An 18,664-nucleotide genomic window follows, 5' to 3' on the forward strand; every position below is an offset into this window, starting at 1 on the left:
TTTGTCTTTACCATATCTGACAGATATTTTCTATTGGCTTCTTTAAAATTATCTGTACTCCATACTGCAATAAAAACTAAATGGCCACTAATGGCACACCCTGCTAAGACAAGAAAGGCAGTAGAAAATCCATGGACATATATGATAGCATGCTTGGATAATTTTAACATTAAGACAGTGCATTACAAATTTGTGTCATGTTAGATAGAATGTGTCTGGTTTGAATTAGGTAGACACGAATTACAGCTTCAAAGACTGACAAAACTAGACTCAGCTCTTCATCCAAGGCAAATACAGATACAATGCATTTCAGAAATGGAGATTCTCCAGTTTGCTTGACTCACCTGTTCAAGAACCCACCAAGGAAAAGGTTTGCCCTTGCAAAAGTTTTGTAATTATAATTTGGTGTGCACTGCTCCTCAATATTAAAAAATGCAGTCTCACTTAACCTTTTAAGCTACATAATTGTAGGAAACAGAGAGAGAAAAATTCATTAGTTCAGTCCTCAGTCAAGATCAGCTCTCTGTGAAAACACCCATTTTCAGCCCACATATGGGGTAAGTGTACTCAATAGGGCTTACGCACCCTACAGAGCTGGAGCCTTAGGCAGTTAATACAACTTGGCACTTAGAGCCTAAAATCTTATCACACATGAAGATGGAAGCCTACATGGTATTTTCAGGGTGAATTCAGGGCTCCTGCTACTGCATCATTTCAGAAAACATTCCAGGCACGGGTCACAACACAGCGATACACAAATCCAACTCTTCTCTCATTTTAGCGCTTACTGTTTTAAAGGTATGGTAAACAAAGCAATAAGCAGTGTATAATTCTTTTAAGTCAACTTCAAACACCACATGCATATGCTTTATATTAAGTCAGCCTAGGAAAACTTTTTTTTCCCCCTAAGTTTTTAATGTATTCTGAGACAGAAAGATTTTAGAAATGTTCATATGGTATATGGAATAGAACTGGTGATCCTTGTAAATGGCAAATCACTACATTTTTTAGCAGGATTTAACAATTGCCCAAATATTCTGGTTTTATTAAATGCAAATACTGTAGACCTGGGTAAATGCATCTAAAATATATGAAGACTCAATTTCTATTAAGACCAGATTTTATATGCCTCTATGCTGGTGTATATATACTTATGATTTCATACATTCAAGTGGGCTTCCAAATAATTTCAGGCAACTTCAGAGCCAAGACATTATCAAGTAATCAGTTTTCATTTTCCAGTGGTCTGAGTTAGGTTTCCTAAACCTAGGAATTTTGGGCAGTAATCTCATAAAATATCTTATGAATATATTATCTCATCGTACAAGTAAGATTATGCTTTTCTCTCCTTACTTGTATCCTCTCTAACTTATTCTTTACCAGCAGGCAGAACACCATCAGAGGTTTTTGCAGGCAATGAAAGTAATGACCAGGTCTTTCAGACCATCCTTTTAAGGTTCCTCATATTTGCTGTAATATAGGAACAGTAGGCTCTGAAAGGCAAATCATTGCTGGATCACAACACTCTGATGGGCCTGACAGAGAAAGCAATAGTAGACCAGATGCAATAAGGTCTCTGTAGCCTCAAAAAGGCTGACAACTGCTATCACATGGAAAAATCACATTTGCTGTGCTGGCACCTTTATGGGCTCTTCACTGCATATGAGAGTTCAAAAAACAACCAGTTTTTAAAGGTACACAGATTACCAAGCAATTTATTCCTTTTTGGTAAATTAGGGAGTCGCACAGAAACCCTGGATAAAGAGGTACTTTTCAGTGTGACAGGAAAGACTGTCACATTCCTTCTTAACACTGATCTCTCACTGACTTTTGTAAAGAGCACAACTAATCAACAAACCTCAAAGAACAGTTTCCAGTACTCTAAAGCATAATGAAATTGTAACCATGTTCTGAAATATGTCATGAAGCTGAAAACCTTTGAGGGCCTGCACTGTACAATGTTTTTCTTTAAAAATATACATTTGTATAGACACAACCTACACTTGCTTCTCAACTATTCCAGACAAAGAGAATAGGTCCAAAAATAAACTTTTCTTTAAAACCCCTAGGATATTTAAAAATCTACATAGTTTATAAACTATGCATAAACTATGTATATATTTATAATGAAAGGTGCCATATGTGCGTTCACAGTATCCCCTCTTCATTACACAGAACACCTTCTTGTGTATGCTATTAAAATTCAATATATACTTATATACTTCTTTTTTTCCCTATCCAATTCATCTCCCTTAGAACAGAGGTAACACAATAAAAAAATGGTATTTGCTGGAATCACTTTCTGACTGAAATTATTTGTCCATTTCTGGATAACTGAGCACTAGAATCACAGTTTTGAACTACAAAAACAGGTGCAAAAATGGTTAAGTCTAGGCTGTAATTTCACCTATTATTTCCTGCACATAAAAAGGCAAGCAACAATTAAAAGGAAGTAATAGAAATTAAGCTTTGAATATTAAAACAAATAGGCCAACTGGTTTTCCTTCAGGCATATAAGTTCAAGGCAGTGGAAGAAATTAACTGGGGGAAGACTAAAACATAAAAGTTAATCATATGGTAAGTAGAAAAAAATGCTTAATTGAACTTGCCACTCATCCTGCTTCCTTCCATCCTGTATAATACAAATGTACAAAAATGATTTAAAGACCAATACCACGTTTAGTACATTGTTGTTCATTTAGCTATTGTTATAAAAATGATGGCTTGTTCCTTTTCACCCCTCATTCTTCAGGAATTGGTTAATATGCCAAGAAACCACAGGAACAGCAATTACAGTTACAACTGGTAAGTCAAAGGGATCTTTAAAATAAAAAATAAAGGGTATGCAAAAATTACAATGTATGTGCTCTAACTTACAGAAAAATGCAATAAAATATTTTTGGTGTTATACTAATTCTGGCAATTGCAGAACAGTCACATTCCTCTGCTCGTGTGCATCATACAGAATAAAGAACTGCAAAGGATCATAGCACAGAATGGGTTGCACCAGAGCTGCTCCCATGCAAATAGTTTCCCTGTTTTACCAGTGCAGGGATAAAGAAAGAGAAGGGGAAGTAAATAAATAAATAAATGGCACTCTCAGATCACACATTTTCCCTAGAGAAAAACATGATGCAACAGACACACGTGATCAAAACACCATATTTCCAAAACATAGCAGAATGATAACCACAGTTTGAAGAGCATTCCATTGACTTTGGGAGGAGCTGGAAAATCTAAACCTATTCAGTTAAACCAGTTTCGTTCTGTAATATTCACCATCCTCTAGAAAAGAGTGTTACACAGTTTAAAACCCAAATGCACCTTAAAGACCACACTAATCACTGGCCACTCCATAGACTGTGGTAATTAAGCTAATCAAGATCTTCCCCCCGAGTTTTGGAATCAGCTCCTTACTTAGCTGCTACATTGTCAACAGCTGGCATGAATTACCGGGAACATTTGGCTAACTCGATAATAAGGAGGACAGCCTGTGGTTGCTCCAAATTCTACTTCACTGATTATTAAAAAAAAGAAAAAAAATCTCATTTGAGCGTCCTTTTCTCTTTTTTTAAAGGAGTAACAACTCTACAAATATTGGGGTTTTAATTCTTTTCCCTTGTTATGCACAGTGTAATTGTGTAAGTCTCAGATGTTTCATGGGCCAGTGTAACCAAAGCCCCAATTCCTCATAATTTAATAATGCTTTTTTGCAACACTGATTCATGCTCATCCCTATCACATCTCAGCTGCTGTGGCAAAGGCTTGCTACTCTGAATATATTTTTTCTACTTACTAGCAATTCATAAGCACAGATCACAGTAACAAAACACCGAAACTCTGTTCCCATCTATCTCACTGAAGAGAAAATATTCCTGAGACCAAGCTTTCCCCAAGCCACAGCTTTATTACAAGGTAAAGTTAAATTATATTATTATAGACCCATGCAACCAAATGCCACCCAGTGTGACTTTATTACTTTATTTGCTTTGTGCCCATGCATTCATCAAATTTTCTCCAGCAAATCCACATAAAAACCCAGTTCTAGTGGTGCAACATGCTCAAAAGCGGTTTTGTGCATGGATTTCTAGTGGGTCCAGCTTCCAAACGTATCTTTAGCACAGGAAGCTGTAGGGAGTGGGTACATTTACTAGGTGGCCCTTCTTTTCATTTCAGTATGAAACAGAGAATCTAAAAGAACCGTCTAGATTACAGTCCCTAGAGAACTGCTCAAAGCAAGAACAAGTCTGAGATAAAGCAATTACTGTATTATTGTCAAGCATTAACAAAATCCCCAAGTATTCAAGGTAAATTCTGCATGCATGTTACACTGTCAGGGCACTCAGATACAACTGTCCTTGAAAAACACTGGATTATCCACTGCTTTTCCTTCCAAAAACAAACATTTAAAGTGCTAGCATTTTTCTCCTCTTTGATAAAACAGTACTGTAACTTTTGAGGTAGCAGAGGATTAGTCCAATGTAATATCACGGCTAAATCTGAAACCAAACAAAAAAGCTAAACCAATTTTATTATTTTTTTTTTTTTAATCTTTGTTGAGCCAGTTCTCAGACACCTCATGAATTCTAACAAGCATTGTGCTAGCATCAACATCTGGTAGCTTAGTGGGATGGTAACTCACACTTTTGCTGTAAGCTACCAGATGTTGCTGAAGGGCTTTTTAATTTAGATGGGCTGGTTCCATAAATTAATGTAATGTATTTCAGTAATTCTCATTTGTATTATGTTGTACTTGACTGAGATAACGAGGAACACAGAGCAGTATTAGAATTCCCACATCATCACTGTTACAGTGAGGACCATGACTTGTGCATCACTCTTTCACAGAGAAAGCAATCTAAGAGAAGGTCAAGCCAGCAGGATAAATGTGGCTACTTCCTGGATTTCAATCATGCCAGTCATAAGTAAATCACCTTTTGAGAGGTAGTTAATCCTTGCTGTAGAGACTAGAATTTATTACCACACAATTGTGGCAAGTAAAAATTATAAACAGCTTTTAGATTCTTCCAGTCTTTTATACCCACACACTGCTATAGTGATTTCCAGCAGAATTTGCACATAATAATGTATATTGTTGGGGGAACAGGAGAGAACAGGAGAGAAAAGAAGAATGCATACTTTTCAAAGTACATTTTCAAAGTAATGTGCTTTATAACTTTAAAAAACTCAGAAAAAAAACACTTAATCGGTAGCTTTTTCAAAAAATAAGCTCTTATTTAGAGGAGCTGGTGACTGAAAAGAAATTCTACATAATAATAATTAGTACTTTAAGACTCAGAAATTTCTCTCTGATCCACACAGACACTGACTCTCAGGGCTTACTCAGCAGAGGAACACAATGACCAACTTTGGTGCTTTGGGAATCACTGACAACAAACACCCAATTACAGGGCTGAAAACTGCCATTATGCTCCTTAAAAATAAGACAATGAAAGAGAAAAATGGATACAAAACCAGTTTTGCTAAGACAGTTCACAACTGCTCACAAGAAAAAGTGGGTACCAGTGGCACATGAGAAAAGACTCACATGAGAGAACCTGAACGCCCCTCCAGTTTCCTATCCTATCTATAATGGGCAACCCTGACCTCAACGAGGTCCAACTGGTAACAGGGAAACAAGAGGAAAACTGTCAGCAATGTTTTGTGAGGAAACATAATGGAGGATTTCTGTAGAAGATCCTGACAACAGTCTAAAGGAAAAGCAAGAAGGCAGCATCTTAAGCAAAGGATGAAGGCGGTTTGTGTTCTTTGAAGGAGATAAAATGAGACAAAAGCAGGAAATGCTGTCCTTCCCTTATCCTGAGGACTTGCTGAAAGGTCAAGTATAGCCATCAATCAAGATAAGGAAGAGGCAACCAAAGAAATGACCTTCTCTGAGGGGAAACAAGCATGTATCAGATAGCACTTTTACTCTGATGCAGTTCTCTATGTGAGAGAAAAGAGAACACAGTTTCATGCCAGTGTTAATGAAAAAACAAAAGTGAAAATTAAGCACTTCAGATGGACAAAAGACAAGCAAAAGCCTCTTAAGTCAAAGGCTAGCAGCCAAGGAAAAGCTTGCTTCCAAAATTTGTGAGGAGTGCAGCAGAATTCTACTCCTCACCACTCCTATGCTGGGCACCTGGCTTAGGAGACATCTCCTGGGGGCAGCTACTTCCACTAGCTTGTTCCTGATAAGCTGCAGGCTCATTACATGCACTTTAAATTTCTGGTTTAAAGCTTGTTGCTTTTTTGAAAGAGAATAATCCATTTTTAGTTATGCTTGACCTCACACTTTCAAAATTAATTTACAGTATTCCCCTGTGAGTTATGCTTCTGCTGTCACTTTTGGGGATGAAAAATCAGATTGTGTGGAATTGCATCTACAGTAGATAAAAATCAAAAACCCCTCAAAATCAAATGTAAGCATAAATACTTCTTGGAAACAAACCTTTTGCTGGCATTTCTCAGCTGACACCTTTCCTATTTCTTGGGCTAGTTTTTAACCATGGAATTGTTTCAAAATCACTCTGGGAAAGAATAACAAGTTTACCAGCTCTCGAGGTAGAAAGGCCTCCTCCTGACGAGCCACAATCAGACAGACAGTCTCGCCTTGCTTTGTGCTCCTCAGCATAGCTACAAGCTCTTCCTGGGTCCTGCCGGTGATGTCCCGTCCATTCACCTACCGGCCGCAAAAGAACAGAGGATATCTTATCTCTGACTGCCTTCAAGCAGGTCTAGTAGGTTCCCCTCACCTAACACAGGTGTCATTCAGTAACTGAGAGCAAAAAAGAATCAGCAACAGCTCCCATACTGTCTCCCCTCTGGCCCTACACAAATTACTTAACCTTTCTCCTCCTCATTTTCACCATCTGTTAAACCAGCTCTGTAGTACTTACCCACCTTGCAGGGGGTTTGTGAGGCTTAATTAGTTTGTAAAGCACTTTGAAGATGAAAGTGCAGAAACAAGACCTTAGTATTAAAACTGTTTACCTTAGGAACTTTTTGAGGTTAGTAATTAGAAATAACCCATTAGATAATAAGATTGTAAGTCACAAGATACCTGAAAACTTTCAACAGACCGATTAAAGAAAAATTGTCTTAAAATAAGCACTTTACCAGCTTGATATTAACTGGAGATTTTTGGATGCGGCTGAAGAGGCAAGACATGTTTTGGTCCTAAAGTGATACATTTATCTACTTTAAAAACCAAGATCTTATCAGGTTCTCTTTGTTCAAACATCCCATGGACCCTTGCAAAAAGAACCATTTTTCCACCTCATAGTGTAAAATACTTGTTGACAAACAAATGGCATAGAAGCTGTGAGAGTGACTTTTTTTTAAACCAAGGGCAAGAATTGTTGTTCTATACATCAATAATGTGCATGAAGAAATAAAAGATTTATGACAAATATGACATATTTATGACAGCGATCAATTTTAAACAATGCAAATACAACAGATGTTTATCCTAACCTCCAGGATTCTGTCTCCTGACTGCAAACGACCGTCTTTTACTGCTGCACCTTTTGGTAAAATATTCTTCACAAAGATTGGACCAGGACCGTGTAGTGAAGAGTCTCTGGTAACCACCGTGAAACCAAGTCCTTCTGGACCTAGAATGTCAGACAAAGAACACACAAAATAAATTTTGACACGTAAACAATGATCATTAAAAGTAAGCAAGCGATGTCAATAAGATATCCCAGAGACTTGTCCAGGTTAACTCTAAGAAAAGAAAGCAAACAAAAAGCTGTAAACACGAGAAAATTTTCTGCCTGGTCTAGAGAAGAAGTCTACTGATGTCAAAACACATACCCTCCTAAAACAGCTACAAATGGAAATACTTGGATAAGCACACAATAATAAAAAACAAGAAAGAACTCTCTTTTTAAAGCATTTACCTTTCCTTTAGGTCATTTCAATAATAGTCTTCACTTTAATGTCAATTGTTTTTCATAGAATCAGAGCAGTTTGAATTGTTTATTTATAAGCATAAATATAATCTAGTTTTACTAACTTAAGTTTTACTGAAGCTTGGTAAATGGGGACAATATCGCATGATTTGAATACGAAACTTGATGATATGCTGTTCAGGAAGAACAAAGTGGTACTTCTAAGCTTCCATTAGTGAAGTTGTTTGCTGCTTGGAAATAAACAACCTCAAATGTTAACAGATAGGTTATAACAAATAATTAGGGAGTAAAACAAATATTAATAGGTATTGCTCATAAGCCACTAAAATCACTGGGAATAGCAGGGTCCATAAAAATCTTTTTATATTAAGCAGTATTACTACTCATTATAGTTTTCAAAGATATCATCATGTCAGTATCACATTGCTATAATTTCTAAAAATAAAAATGTTTCAAAATCAAAAGCATTAAGAATAGGGAAAATCTTAAGCAGGTTTTATTAACACAAAGCTGAAGAGTTTAGAAGCAAAAATGAGTGATTTAAGTAAAGAAACAACAAAAATTAAGAAATGAGAGCTTGATTACATTCAGTTTATGAAAATAAAGTTATAGACAGCTTTCAAAAGGGCCACTTCTAGGATCAAACTCAGCCAAATCAGAGCCAGAAATCAAATAGAAAATACAAATGCTAATTGTAAATTGGTTAAGAACATTTTACTGCATGTTCCTAAACCCGTTATTCTATTCAAAGACAGACAGCTGCATGGTGCAGCAATTAAAGACATACACACAGATTTGGCCTCTTGACAGCTGAATAAATATGATAGGAAAAAAAAAAAAAGGGTTTGCAGAAAATAAAAAGGGAAAGACAGGTAAATCTGTGGTCAAGCTCCTGGAAAACACAAAGTAGAGCAGGGTAGATTTTTGAACATATCTTTACAAGAATGTCATAACAGTGTTGTGGTAAATTTACAGGTTGAATAAAATCATAAACATCACCAGCAAACAGTTCAAACTTTTATTCTATAGTTGTGAAAAGACTGAACTATCTCTTACAATCACTTGTTGCTAATGGAATTGCTTCCACAGTCAGCAACTGAGACATCCTAATCTGTAAATCTGAATAACATACATCCAAAATTTATGAGAAAGCCCGCTGTAGAAAACATTACTTTCCTGTACCTTTTGAGAGTTTTGAAACTTTTATATGGCAAATAACTAGCTTGTATTTTCAAAGTCACTCATTAAATTAAAAGTTAAGGTATCACTACAGAGCATATGACACTGAATTAATCATACCATCTCCAAAGACTTACCTTTTTTCAGGTCTATCTTTATTTTCTTTGCATTTCTCTTATTGCCAAAGCCCATAAGTGGAGACAGTGAGGGAGAAGAAGGCTTTCTACCCAGACGTGGGAGGTTGGGGCTCTTAGCTTGCTGCAGTGTTCCCTGTACACCTGACTCCAAGCTTGCTCCAGAAATACTAATTGTTTTCACAGCAGGTTTTGGATGAAGAGGAGGTGGAATTTTTGTTTTTGTAACTCCTTCTTCATTATTCAGAATACAAAGAGGAGCAATAGCAGACTTCTCATACTGTTCTCGGTTATATGGAGGAAGGACTTCCAAGATGACACTTTGAAATTTCATTGCCTGACGGAAGATATCCTGAGACCTTTAAAAGAAAGGTATGAAAATTCATATGACAAACTAGAAAACTTGAGCAAAATTTGATGTTGTTTACAAAGAATAAGATGAAAATTTATGTTATGTTCACATCTACAGCATTACTTTTTTAGAAAAGTTCACATGAAGTAAGATTTCAAAACTACAGCATTTCCTTACACTTCAAGTAGGAGCAGCATATATGTCAGAATTCCTAAGGCGGTACAAAAACATATCAGCTAGAATAAACTAATGAACACATTTCTTCATGAAGAGCAGAAAGGGAAGTTCTGATGGCAAAAGCTCATCAAAAGACTGCTGAAATTACAGCTTGCTGTTTTTTTCAAGTGCTTGTCTGTTACATATTTTCTTGTTGGCATAGAGGCACACTGAGCACTCATCACCAATTGTTCTGGTGAATACATCTACTCCAAGCAAGCTCAACTCTATTTTTCCCAAATCCAGTCTAATTGCTTCTCAGATTCCTTTTTAATCCCTTCTGCAACTTTGGCTGATTCCACAGGAATAAAATAGGTTGAGAGTATGGGATACATAGACGTTAGAAAAAAAACTTTGTTTCTAAAAGAGTTTTTAAAAAAGTGATCAAAACAGCACAATTATTTGTTTTTCTACATAAATGGTTAAATAAATAGGTCAATATTACATCTTTCAAGCAGTAACCTTTTGCTAAGTGGGTATTCACACTTCACATAATCAATGTTTTTACAGATGTGCCCAAATGCAACACCAGAAACTGTGTTAGAGCATTTAATGGAACTACTCCCCTTAATACTGACAGGGCAGCGGAGATGAATTTTAAGCTAAAAGAGAAAGATTTAGCCCAGACATTAAGAAGAAATTCTTTACTCAGAGGGTCGTGAGGTACTCGAACAAGTTACTCAAAGAAGCAGTGGATGCCCCATCCTTGGAAATGCTGAAGGCCAGGCTGGATGGGGCCCTGAAAAAACCTGATCTAGTGGGTGACATCCCTGTCCATGCTTGAGGGGCTGGAACCCACAGATGAGATGATCTTTAAGGTCCCTTCCAATCCAGACTGTTCTGTGATTCTGTGAACTGATACCATGGTAGTGATGCTGTGCTCAGATACCTGTGTGTCGTAAGGCAATTAAGACAAGTTGGCCAAAAGAGCTGATCATAAAGCCTTCCCTGGATTTTGAATAACCTGTAGATTTGGTATATGAAGTCATGTTACAAACCTTGGATTCTAAAAGAACAAAGGAGACTTCCTTCTATCTATGCTTTCCTCTCCTATCTTCTCTTGAAGTGGACTGACTTTCTTCCATACTGCAGAAGACAAGTCCAGTACAATGCTGAAGCGCATTTTGAGAATGAAAAACTGAAAACTTCTGTTTAGCTGAATTGGGGCAAGAGGGGAAGGAATGGCTACATGAAATTTTAAATAAATCATGGAGTCTTCCTAAGAACATTGTACTTATCTCCTACCCTTCAGTGGTGTGTTTGTCAGTCTGAGTCAGTATTTTGCTGAAGTCTTGGCTTTGGATTTACACTCAGTAACAGGAATCAATGTTGAAAGTATTTATGAAATTTTTATTTTTATTTTTTTTTAGTTTTTTTTTATATTGACACAGGAAGGAAGCCACTGCACACATAAATGTCTTGAAAACACACCTACTGTTTTCCTAGATGAGCAGAGCTATATAGATACACTCTATACCTAGAGTATATCCACCTTGCAGCTGTAGGTGGTGAAAAGGAGAGGCTGTTTTAAGAGGGTTTTCTGTAGCACAAAGACATTGAAGTCAGGAGTCAGTCCCAATGGATACTGCTGTGGGAAAGAATCGTCCTTGCCATACTGAGTGTACAAGCATCAAGAGTCAGAACAGCAACATTCATTGACAGGCGATGCTGCCAGAGAGAAACCTCAAACTTGGAAAATAGAGGGAGCAGAATGTTGTAGGAAAGCATTCTTTTATCATTACCCTCAAGGGATCTGTTTCAGAGCTGTAACAGACTGTGCCCCAGTGCATCTGCAGAGGTTACAGGTTATCTGTTCACCTACAGCCTGTCAAAGCTCTCAAGGACAGACCTTACCCTGATATTAGAAACCATGGCACACTTCCAGCATAAAGGATGTAAAATTTTAACTGTGTTTCTTTCACACCCCATCTTCATCTTTGCAAGTAGCCACTTAGTCATATGTTACAAGGTAATTTAATAACTCAGTTTCGAAAGATTAATATTTAAAATATATGCAAGAGAAAACATAAGATCTCCTTCAAACAAAAATTAGTGGAAATCACTCAAGACATCCTATGGGAAAGTCTAAATGCAGTCTTCAGGGGCAAAATAACTGGCTGCACTTCAAAGGGAAAAAATAATGAATGGAGAAATTTGTATTTCTTGAGACCCCAAGTGCATACTTTAAAGAAATAAGGGAGTCAGTTAAAAGAGGTGCTAGAAACTCTGCAGCACAACAGAATGTAATTGAATAGATTAGCAGCAAATGAAAAAGCAGACCAACAGTCCCAATATATAGCTATTATAAACATGGGAATACAGAAAGTAGGCTGCTGCTGTTACAGCTGCAGAAGAAGCAATTGTCAGGAGCAGTACTAGAAAGTCTCTGCTGAAATTAGAAAGAGACAGCATGTAACAGTCTAAGTGTTAAAACAGCTTTTACTTATGGGTTATGAAGAAATGTCAATTTGAAACTAGCCAACAGATTTTCCTCTTGGAGGAAAATCTGATTGCTATTTCTGGGTCAAGAGTCATTGGAACAATACTTTGTTGTATCTTTTACAATTACTGGATTTCTGTAACTTGGACTTCTGTCAGGTTAGTACAGTTATGTCATGCCAGACAAAAACTAAAATACATATTTACAGAGATTAATTTCAACCTGGAAAGAGTCAGTCTTTAGCCATTCTCCACAGCCAGGGAAGAGAGATGATGCAGAAGGCTATTTTGGAAAATAACCAAATTCAGCAGAACAATGTAAGACTTGGGAATAGGCTAGAGCTCATCCAAAACATTCCCCGCCAGTCCCCAAATAGACATTGAGCTCACAATTCCTGCATTTTTTCTCCTCAGATCCAACACCACTGCAATCATACTACTTGACTTAGCAGCATAAGGAAACTTTGCTCAACAAAATTAGGCTCTGCTCTGAATCACCTTTAAGTCACTTTTCTCTCACCCAGTGACAGTGTCTAACAAGACCGATCTCTCTATGCTAACTCTTGTAAATAATCCTTCCAACCCCAAAACTTCACAAAAGCTTTTAGAAAGTATCCTGCATGTTGTATTTTGAAGGAAAGCCTGACAGAGAACTAGGAAATTTCCTGAAGTATTTCAGATCACCCCAAAATCTAGTAACCTTACAGAAAAACATGCAGAGTCCTCCAATCCACAAACACCTCATGGGCTGAAATCTTTGGAGATCTAGTTACATTCAGAAGAAAACAGAATTCAAAAAAACAATACACAGAAAAAAAACATTCAGAGGAGACAACACATTGTAAAGAAAGGATCAGATATGATTTTGAAAAGAGGTTTGGACTCAAGCGAAACCTGATTTGCGAAATTTCATTACAAAACTGCACAGTGGGGCAATGAATGTTTTAATAAGATACTGACAATTACGTTCTGCTAAATTTGATATCATATTTAGGAATTTCCATGGAAGGAACAATGACATGTACTATAACACAGTAGAATGCAGAAAGCTGTAACTGAAAAGCTTTCAGGAGGGGAAAAAGCACAGTCTGAGAAACAAGAATATGCTACAGAACTACACTGGTTTAATGAAAACCTATTCTGCAAATATTTATTCCTAACTGTGAAATTATGTATTTGATTTTAGTCTAGAAGCCGTGAAAATTTGGCTTACTGTTTAGAAAGTTAAGCCTCGACTCCCTTGACATCTCAATAGGTTTCTGTTATATTATAAACAATCACTCAGTTGTCTAAACATACGGATTAAAAGCAAAAACAAATGACAATTTAATTACTACAGCAAATATATGTGAAATTTGAGAGGCTATTCTTTTGTGAAACAATGCCACTTTAATTCATAGATGATCAAAACAACTTGTTAGTTAAATATTGAGATAGATAACAAATGTCAACAGACTTTTAATAAAAGTCATAAGAAGTGAGACTTTGCATTTAGCTCAAGTAATCATAGTTTGACAGTAGAAGTATTTTTTTTAAAAAATAAACGCTCAAAAAGCTGCAGCACAACAAAAAATCTTATTTCATTTGCAAAAGAAAATTAAACACCATGCTGTGAGATTGACTCATTCTGAAAGTCTTATTAAGGAAAAATTACAAAGAGGTAAAAGTAATGGAAGAACTAGAAAGGGAAGGTAACAATTACAAAACTTAATGCTATTAAATTAAGTAAGCACAGTAAGTTCACTAAAAGTCCTCAAATTTCATTTATTTGGAGGTTTCAGAAAGAAAACCACAAAGTTTCTGTCACGTATCAATTTTACAAGCATTTTTTTTGAAATAAGTATTAATCCCTTTACAAATCACTTAAACAGGGCACTGTAAAAAATCCTGGCTGATTAAAAGTATTAGTAAACCAGCACTTACTGTGCAAAGGTTTTATCTGTAAGGTCCACGTGGTTTATCTTCACAATGCATTCATTTTCATGGAAAAGACCATCACGCCTAGATCTGCTGTTTTCTTCAATACCACGGATGAAGAGTCCCAGCATCCTAAAAGGCAAAACATAGGTGAAAAATATCCTTATTGTGCTGAATTTATAGCAACTAAAAATAGATATTAATCTCTACTGTGTATGAAATCAGAGTACACTGCCTCTCTATATATGAAGTGCTTCACCTAGAGAAAGATTTCAGCTGACTTACTAATGAAAAAGGAGGGGATTCCAAAAAATACCACAAAAAATTGCTGTACACTAATGCTTTACTACTTGCTAGAACTTGGGAAGCATTAAGTCCTGTAGGTTATACTTGGAGAAACAGAAGAAAACACCTAGATCCCTCTCCAGTTAAAAATGGTAGTGTAGCTTACACATATTTTTTTCTGCCACTGCTCCAAAGAAAAGCACAAACAGATTAAAAGTAACTTTCTACCTTGACTGTAATAAAATAAACAGGAGTCAGAATGAGACAAAAAAACCCCTGACTTTTCTACTTCTGAAAACATCCCTGAAACTTTTCAGTTTCCAAGCCCCTTGCTTTGATACAAGACAGCAATACTACTCATCCATGTGGCAGGACAGCAGCGCTACATCATCACCCCAGCTGTCTGTTAATGAAATATGTGCAAGTGAAAACAGAAGTGCAACACAGAATAATGCAGTAAGTGAGCCAGTGTAGGTGGTGCAAAATGCCAGTGTTGATAACTCTGTTGGGAGCACTAGGCTAATCCTGACCTACCTGGAACACCTCTGTATTGCAAACAATAATTCAACATAGCTATATCAAAAGATACCACTACAGTGTCCAAAAAATCCTGACAACTGTGTGTTTGTGGAGAACTTTTATAATCAAACTTTGTCCACTAAATTTCCATACCACTTCAGCATCAAAGATGGTCATCAAAGATGACCTTTAGAGACCATTTCTACTGGTTATACTACATAAAATATTAATGTGCAATTTTCAATGTGCCGGCACTCCAATCACAAAACAAGAAGTCCTGTATTTTTGCCTCATATTCATGACTGCCCCTCCTAAGTCCATTCAACAGATTCACAGTATGCCATTAAGTATTTCAAGTGACACTATATTGACTGAGCATCTGATTTTAGATTTACTAACAGCATTAAAAAAATTGTACTTCTGTCCTATCAATTACTGAATGAAAAATTGGTTTCTACTGAGTATCAGTTCTTTGAAGTATTTAAAAATATATTTTAAAAGTTATTTAATAGCACAAAGACTCTCTTGTAATGAGTGTTATCCTTCCCTAAAGGATTAAAAAGGGCAGTGGTGGTGAGGGTCTACAGCCCCTTTGATGACATTGAACTAGCGGCAATCAAAAACCTTCCCTAAGAACTAATACAACTATGTTAAAATACAAACCAGTAAAAGTAAAGAAATAAATGAAATTACAAATTAAGATGGTTGCTCACTAATCCTGTGTGCTTAGATACTGCACTAATATAACGCAATAGGATTGCCTACTTGTCTGAAACTTGTGTGTACTGTACTGCCCACCGTGGCTCAAATTACACAGACCGAGGCAGCTTGAATTCATTCCTCCATTACTTTTTTTCCACAGCCTAAATTTTAGCATTTTAATGTGCTATTAAATTTTAATTTCCGGGTTTTAATGATATTTAAGTGTAAAATAAAGGGGAGAAATTATTTCTATTACTTTTGTAGTTCCTGTATAAACTAAGATTTTGTAAATTAATATGATGTTTTAATGACTTGTAGAAAAACTTTGGCCTGTAGCAGCACCAGGCTAAAGTCAGCATTACCTTATTAGAAGATAACTTTACAATTGAAATACCAGACCCAGTTAGTCATGGCCAGCACATCCTCATAAATTCTATCATGTCACCAAAAGAAATAAAAGATGGTCTTCTGTACTTTCTCATGTTATGATGAGTTACCATTCATAATGTAGTCTCAGGCTAGATTAAAAAAAGACAGTCAAGCCATTTAAATGAGTCCAGTGCTTTAACAAATGTTTCAGAACACATCTGCCATAGGTCACTAAACTGTAAAGACAGCTGCCTAAACAACCAGTAGTTCCATCAGCCAAAGACCTCTCTACTCCAGCAGATCCCCAAAAGCATTTATTAGTAAGGACATATTAACATGAATACTACGTAGACCTAGGAACCCTTCTTCTTACAAGTCTTTAAAAGCTGTATTCAACACAGAGATACTTGAGTACAAAACTACATTTCAGTCACAACAATTACTGATTTTAATAGTTTGCAGTTTCATCAAAATTGTTTTACTGAAGGATCTTAAAATACAGTGTACAAACAACAACCTTTATGGCACGCCTATATCAAAGAGGTCTGATCTGCCTGTCAGAGTGGGTAAGAAACACAAGTGGCTTTCTCAAGACAAACAGGCAGCCCACAAAGCCAAGGACACAACTCAGATCTCCAGCAGTTGCCATTCAAGACCAGCTTTCTTCTTGAGACAGTGATGCCATTTTTACAGGCAGCAGATGGACATCTATTTTCCCTTTTGCTAGATAAAACAATCTGAATTAGATTGGGTCCACTTACAAATTCAGATCTATCCAAGAAAACAGACCTTTACAAGGTAATTCAATCCTTCACATTCTCTGTCCTACATGAAAGCTGACAAGTAAAGAAACATTTAAGAATTAGACAATTTTTACTTTTGCAATAATTGGCTTTGTGTAACAGGCAACCATTTTACTATAGTGTCATTTATGGCTCTGGCAATTTCACATCTCTTATTCATGGCTGCCAGTGTCAAATTACCTCTCTGGCTAAGCCTCTGTATGTCAAATTTCAGCCTAGATTTTTATTTTTTTTTAACACATCCAAGTTACATAGCTTGGAAAACAGCTATAATGAAAATGCTGACGCAGTCTTAACTACAGCACATCAATATGAGCACGCTGCTATAACAGGCTTTTGTGATCTCAATGGACTTTGTTAAATCATTTATAATTAAAGTAATTGTATTGTGACAAAGAAAGGTTCATGGTATAGAGCACATTTTATAAATGCTATGCAATCAAATCTGAAAGATGGCTTGAAAAATATGAGATATGAGTAGGCAAGCAATTTTTTTTGACTCTTCTTGTCTGGTATGTCACTAAGAAAGAGCCTATGCAGAGATATTCAATTAAGAAAAACAAAACAAGAAACATACAAACAAGCCCACAACAGCACAACACAACCAACCCAATGCCACACAAAACTACTAAGTCCAGTTTACCATTCAGAGAATAAAAACAGAGACCACAAAAAGGGCACATATGAACAAAGCTGCTGGTATTGACTGAAAGTGACTGGACATGACACTTCTTACCATGGTCTAGTTGACAAGATGGAGATCAGTCAAAGGCTGTACTCAAGTATCTCTGAGGTCTTTTCCTACCTGATTCTGTGGTTGCCTTATACAGAACTTGGACTAGTAAATATTTTGGTAATGGAAGACAGTGCCATAGACTAATTTTTGTTTTCCTTTTGGTAAATAGTAGGTATTTTAAGATAAGCACAACTGAAATACTTTCATTTATATATTTCTCGAGCAATGCAGAAAATATCTTACCTTCCACTCAAGGATGAAAAAAAGGGCACTACATGAATTCCCAAGGGTCCACCTTCCCCAGAAATCTCCACTGTTTTTGTCATTTCACTAAAAAAGAGCACAGGGAAACATATCTTGTAAACTTATTCAGAGAGTTCTCCATATTAAAAAAAAAATTCTGATTGACCAGATAGCAGAAAGGGTAGAAAAAATATTTGACTCAGAGCTCAGTAATATATGAAAATAAAATGAAAAGTAAAACAGCCATGAAATCCTTTCATTGTTTTAGATTAGCATTTGTGGTTTTTTAAAAGGGAAATAAATCAAGTACTAGACATTTTCCCAAGTTAACCTTCAAGTAAATCAATTAGAATATTAAAGAATAAGCTTTCAAGTGAGGAGAGACTTCATCATAAAAAAAAAAGGTGAGGGGAGGTTATTTTACATCTTCTTAATTTAAACTCCATGTGAGTTGCTTCAATTTTCCATCTGGCCACGTTATAAACATGAAGATCAGACAGAAAGGGCAATGCAACTTTCAAGTCAAATAATACTTAAATATACTGATTTCTTCCCTCAGTTGCATACAACTGAGTTTTCCTCCCTAATTTGCCCTAAACTAGGACACTCTCTGACAAAGAACAAAAGCAATTGTGATCAGTAGTGCAACTCAGCTCATTTTATCAAGAAGTTTCCTTCCTCAAACACCGTTATTAAAAACCTATGCTGGGTGACCGTGACTTGAAAAGGAAGGTACTTGAACTGGCTAGAATCTTAAAAAAAATTAGCAATGTCTGTATTTCAGCAGACCATGTTCCTTCTTTCCATAACAGTGTCCTTCTTCCAAAACCCTCCCTCCCCTCCCGTGGTACTGA

General features: G+C 36.3%; 1 protein-coding gene across 5 annotated transcripts in view; it reads right to left on the bottom strand.

The window, feature by feature from the left end:
- Positions 1–18,664, bottom strand: part of PARD3B (par-3 family cell polarity regulator beta) — a 392,133-nt gene that overhangs the window by 200,872 nt on the left and 172,597 nt on the right. For all 5 annotated transcript variants that reach the window (XM_086897517.1, XM_086897518.1, XM_086897516.1 and 2 more), the window contains exons 6-10: positions 17,811–17,897; positions 14,160–14,285; positions 9,233–9,588; positions 7,477–7,616; positions 6,554–6,682 (exon numbers count right to left, since the gene is read on the bottom strand). In XM_086897517.1, coding sequence (XP_086753643.1) covers positions 6,554–6,682; positions 7,477–7,616; positions 9,233–9,588; positions 14,160–14,285; positions 17,811–17,897 — 838 coding nt within the window. The remainder of the gene's footprint in view (positions 1–6,553; positions 6,683–7,476; positions 7,617–9,232; positions 9,589–14,159; positions 14,286–17,810; positions 17,898–18,664) is intronic.

The sequence above is a fragment of the Cyanistes caeruleus genome, chromosome 7 (genome assembly GCF_971803275.1).
Source record: "Cyanistes caeruleus chromosome 7, bCyaCae1.hap1.1, whole genome shotgun sequence".
NCBI classification, from domain to species: domain Eukaryota; kingdom Metazoa; phylum Chordata; class Aves; order Passeriformes; family Paridae; genus Cyanistes; species Cyanistes caeruleus.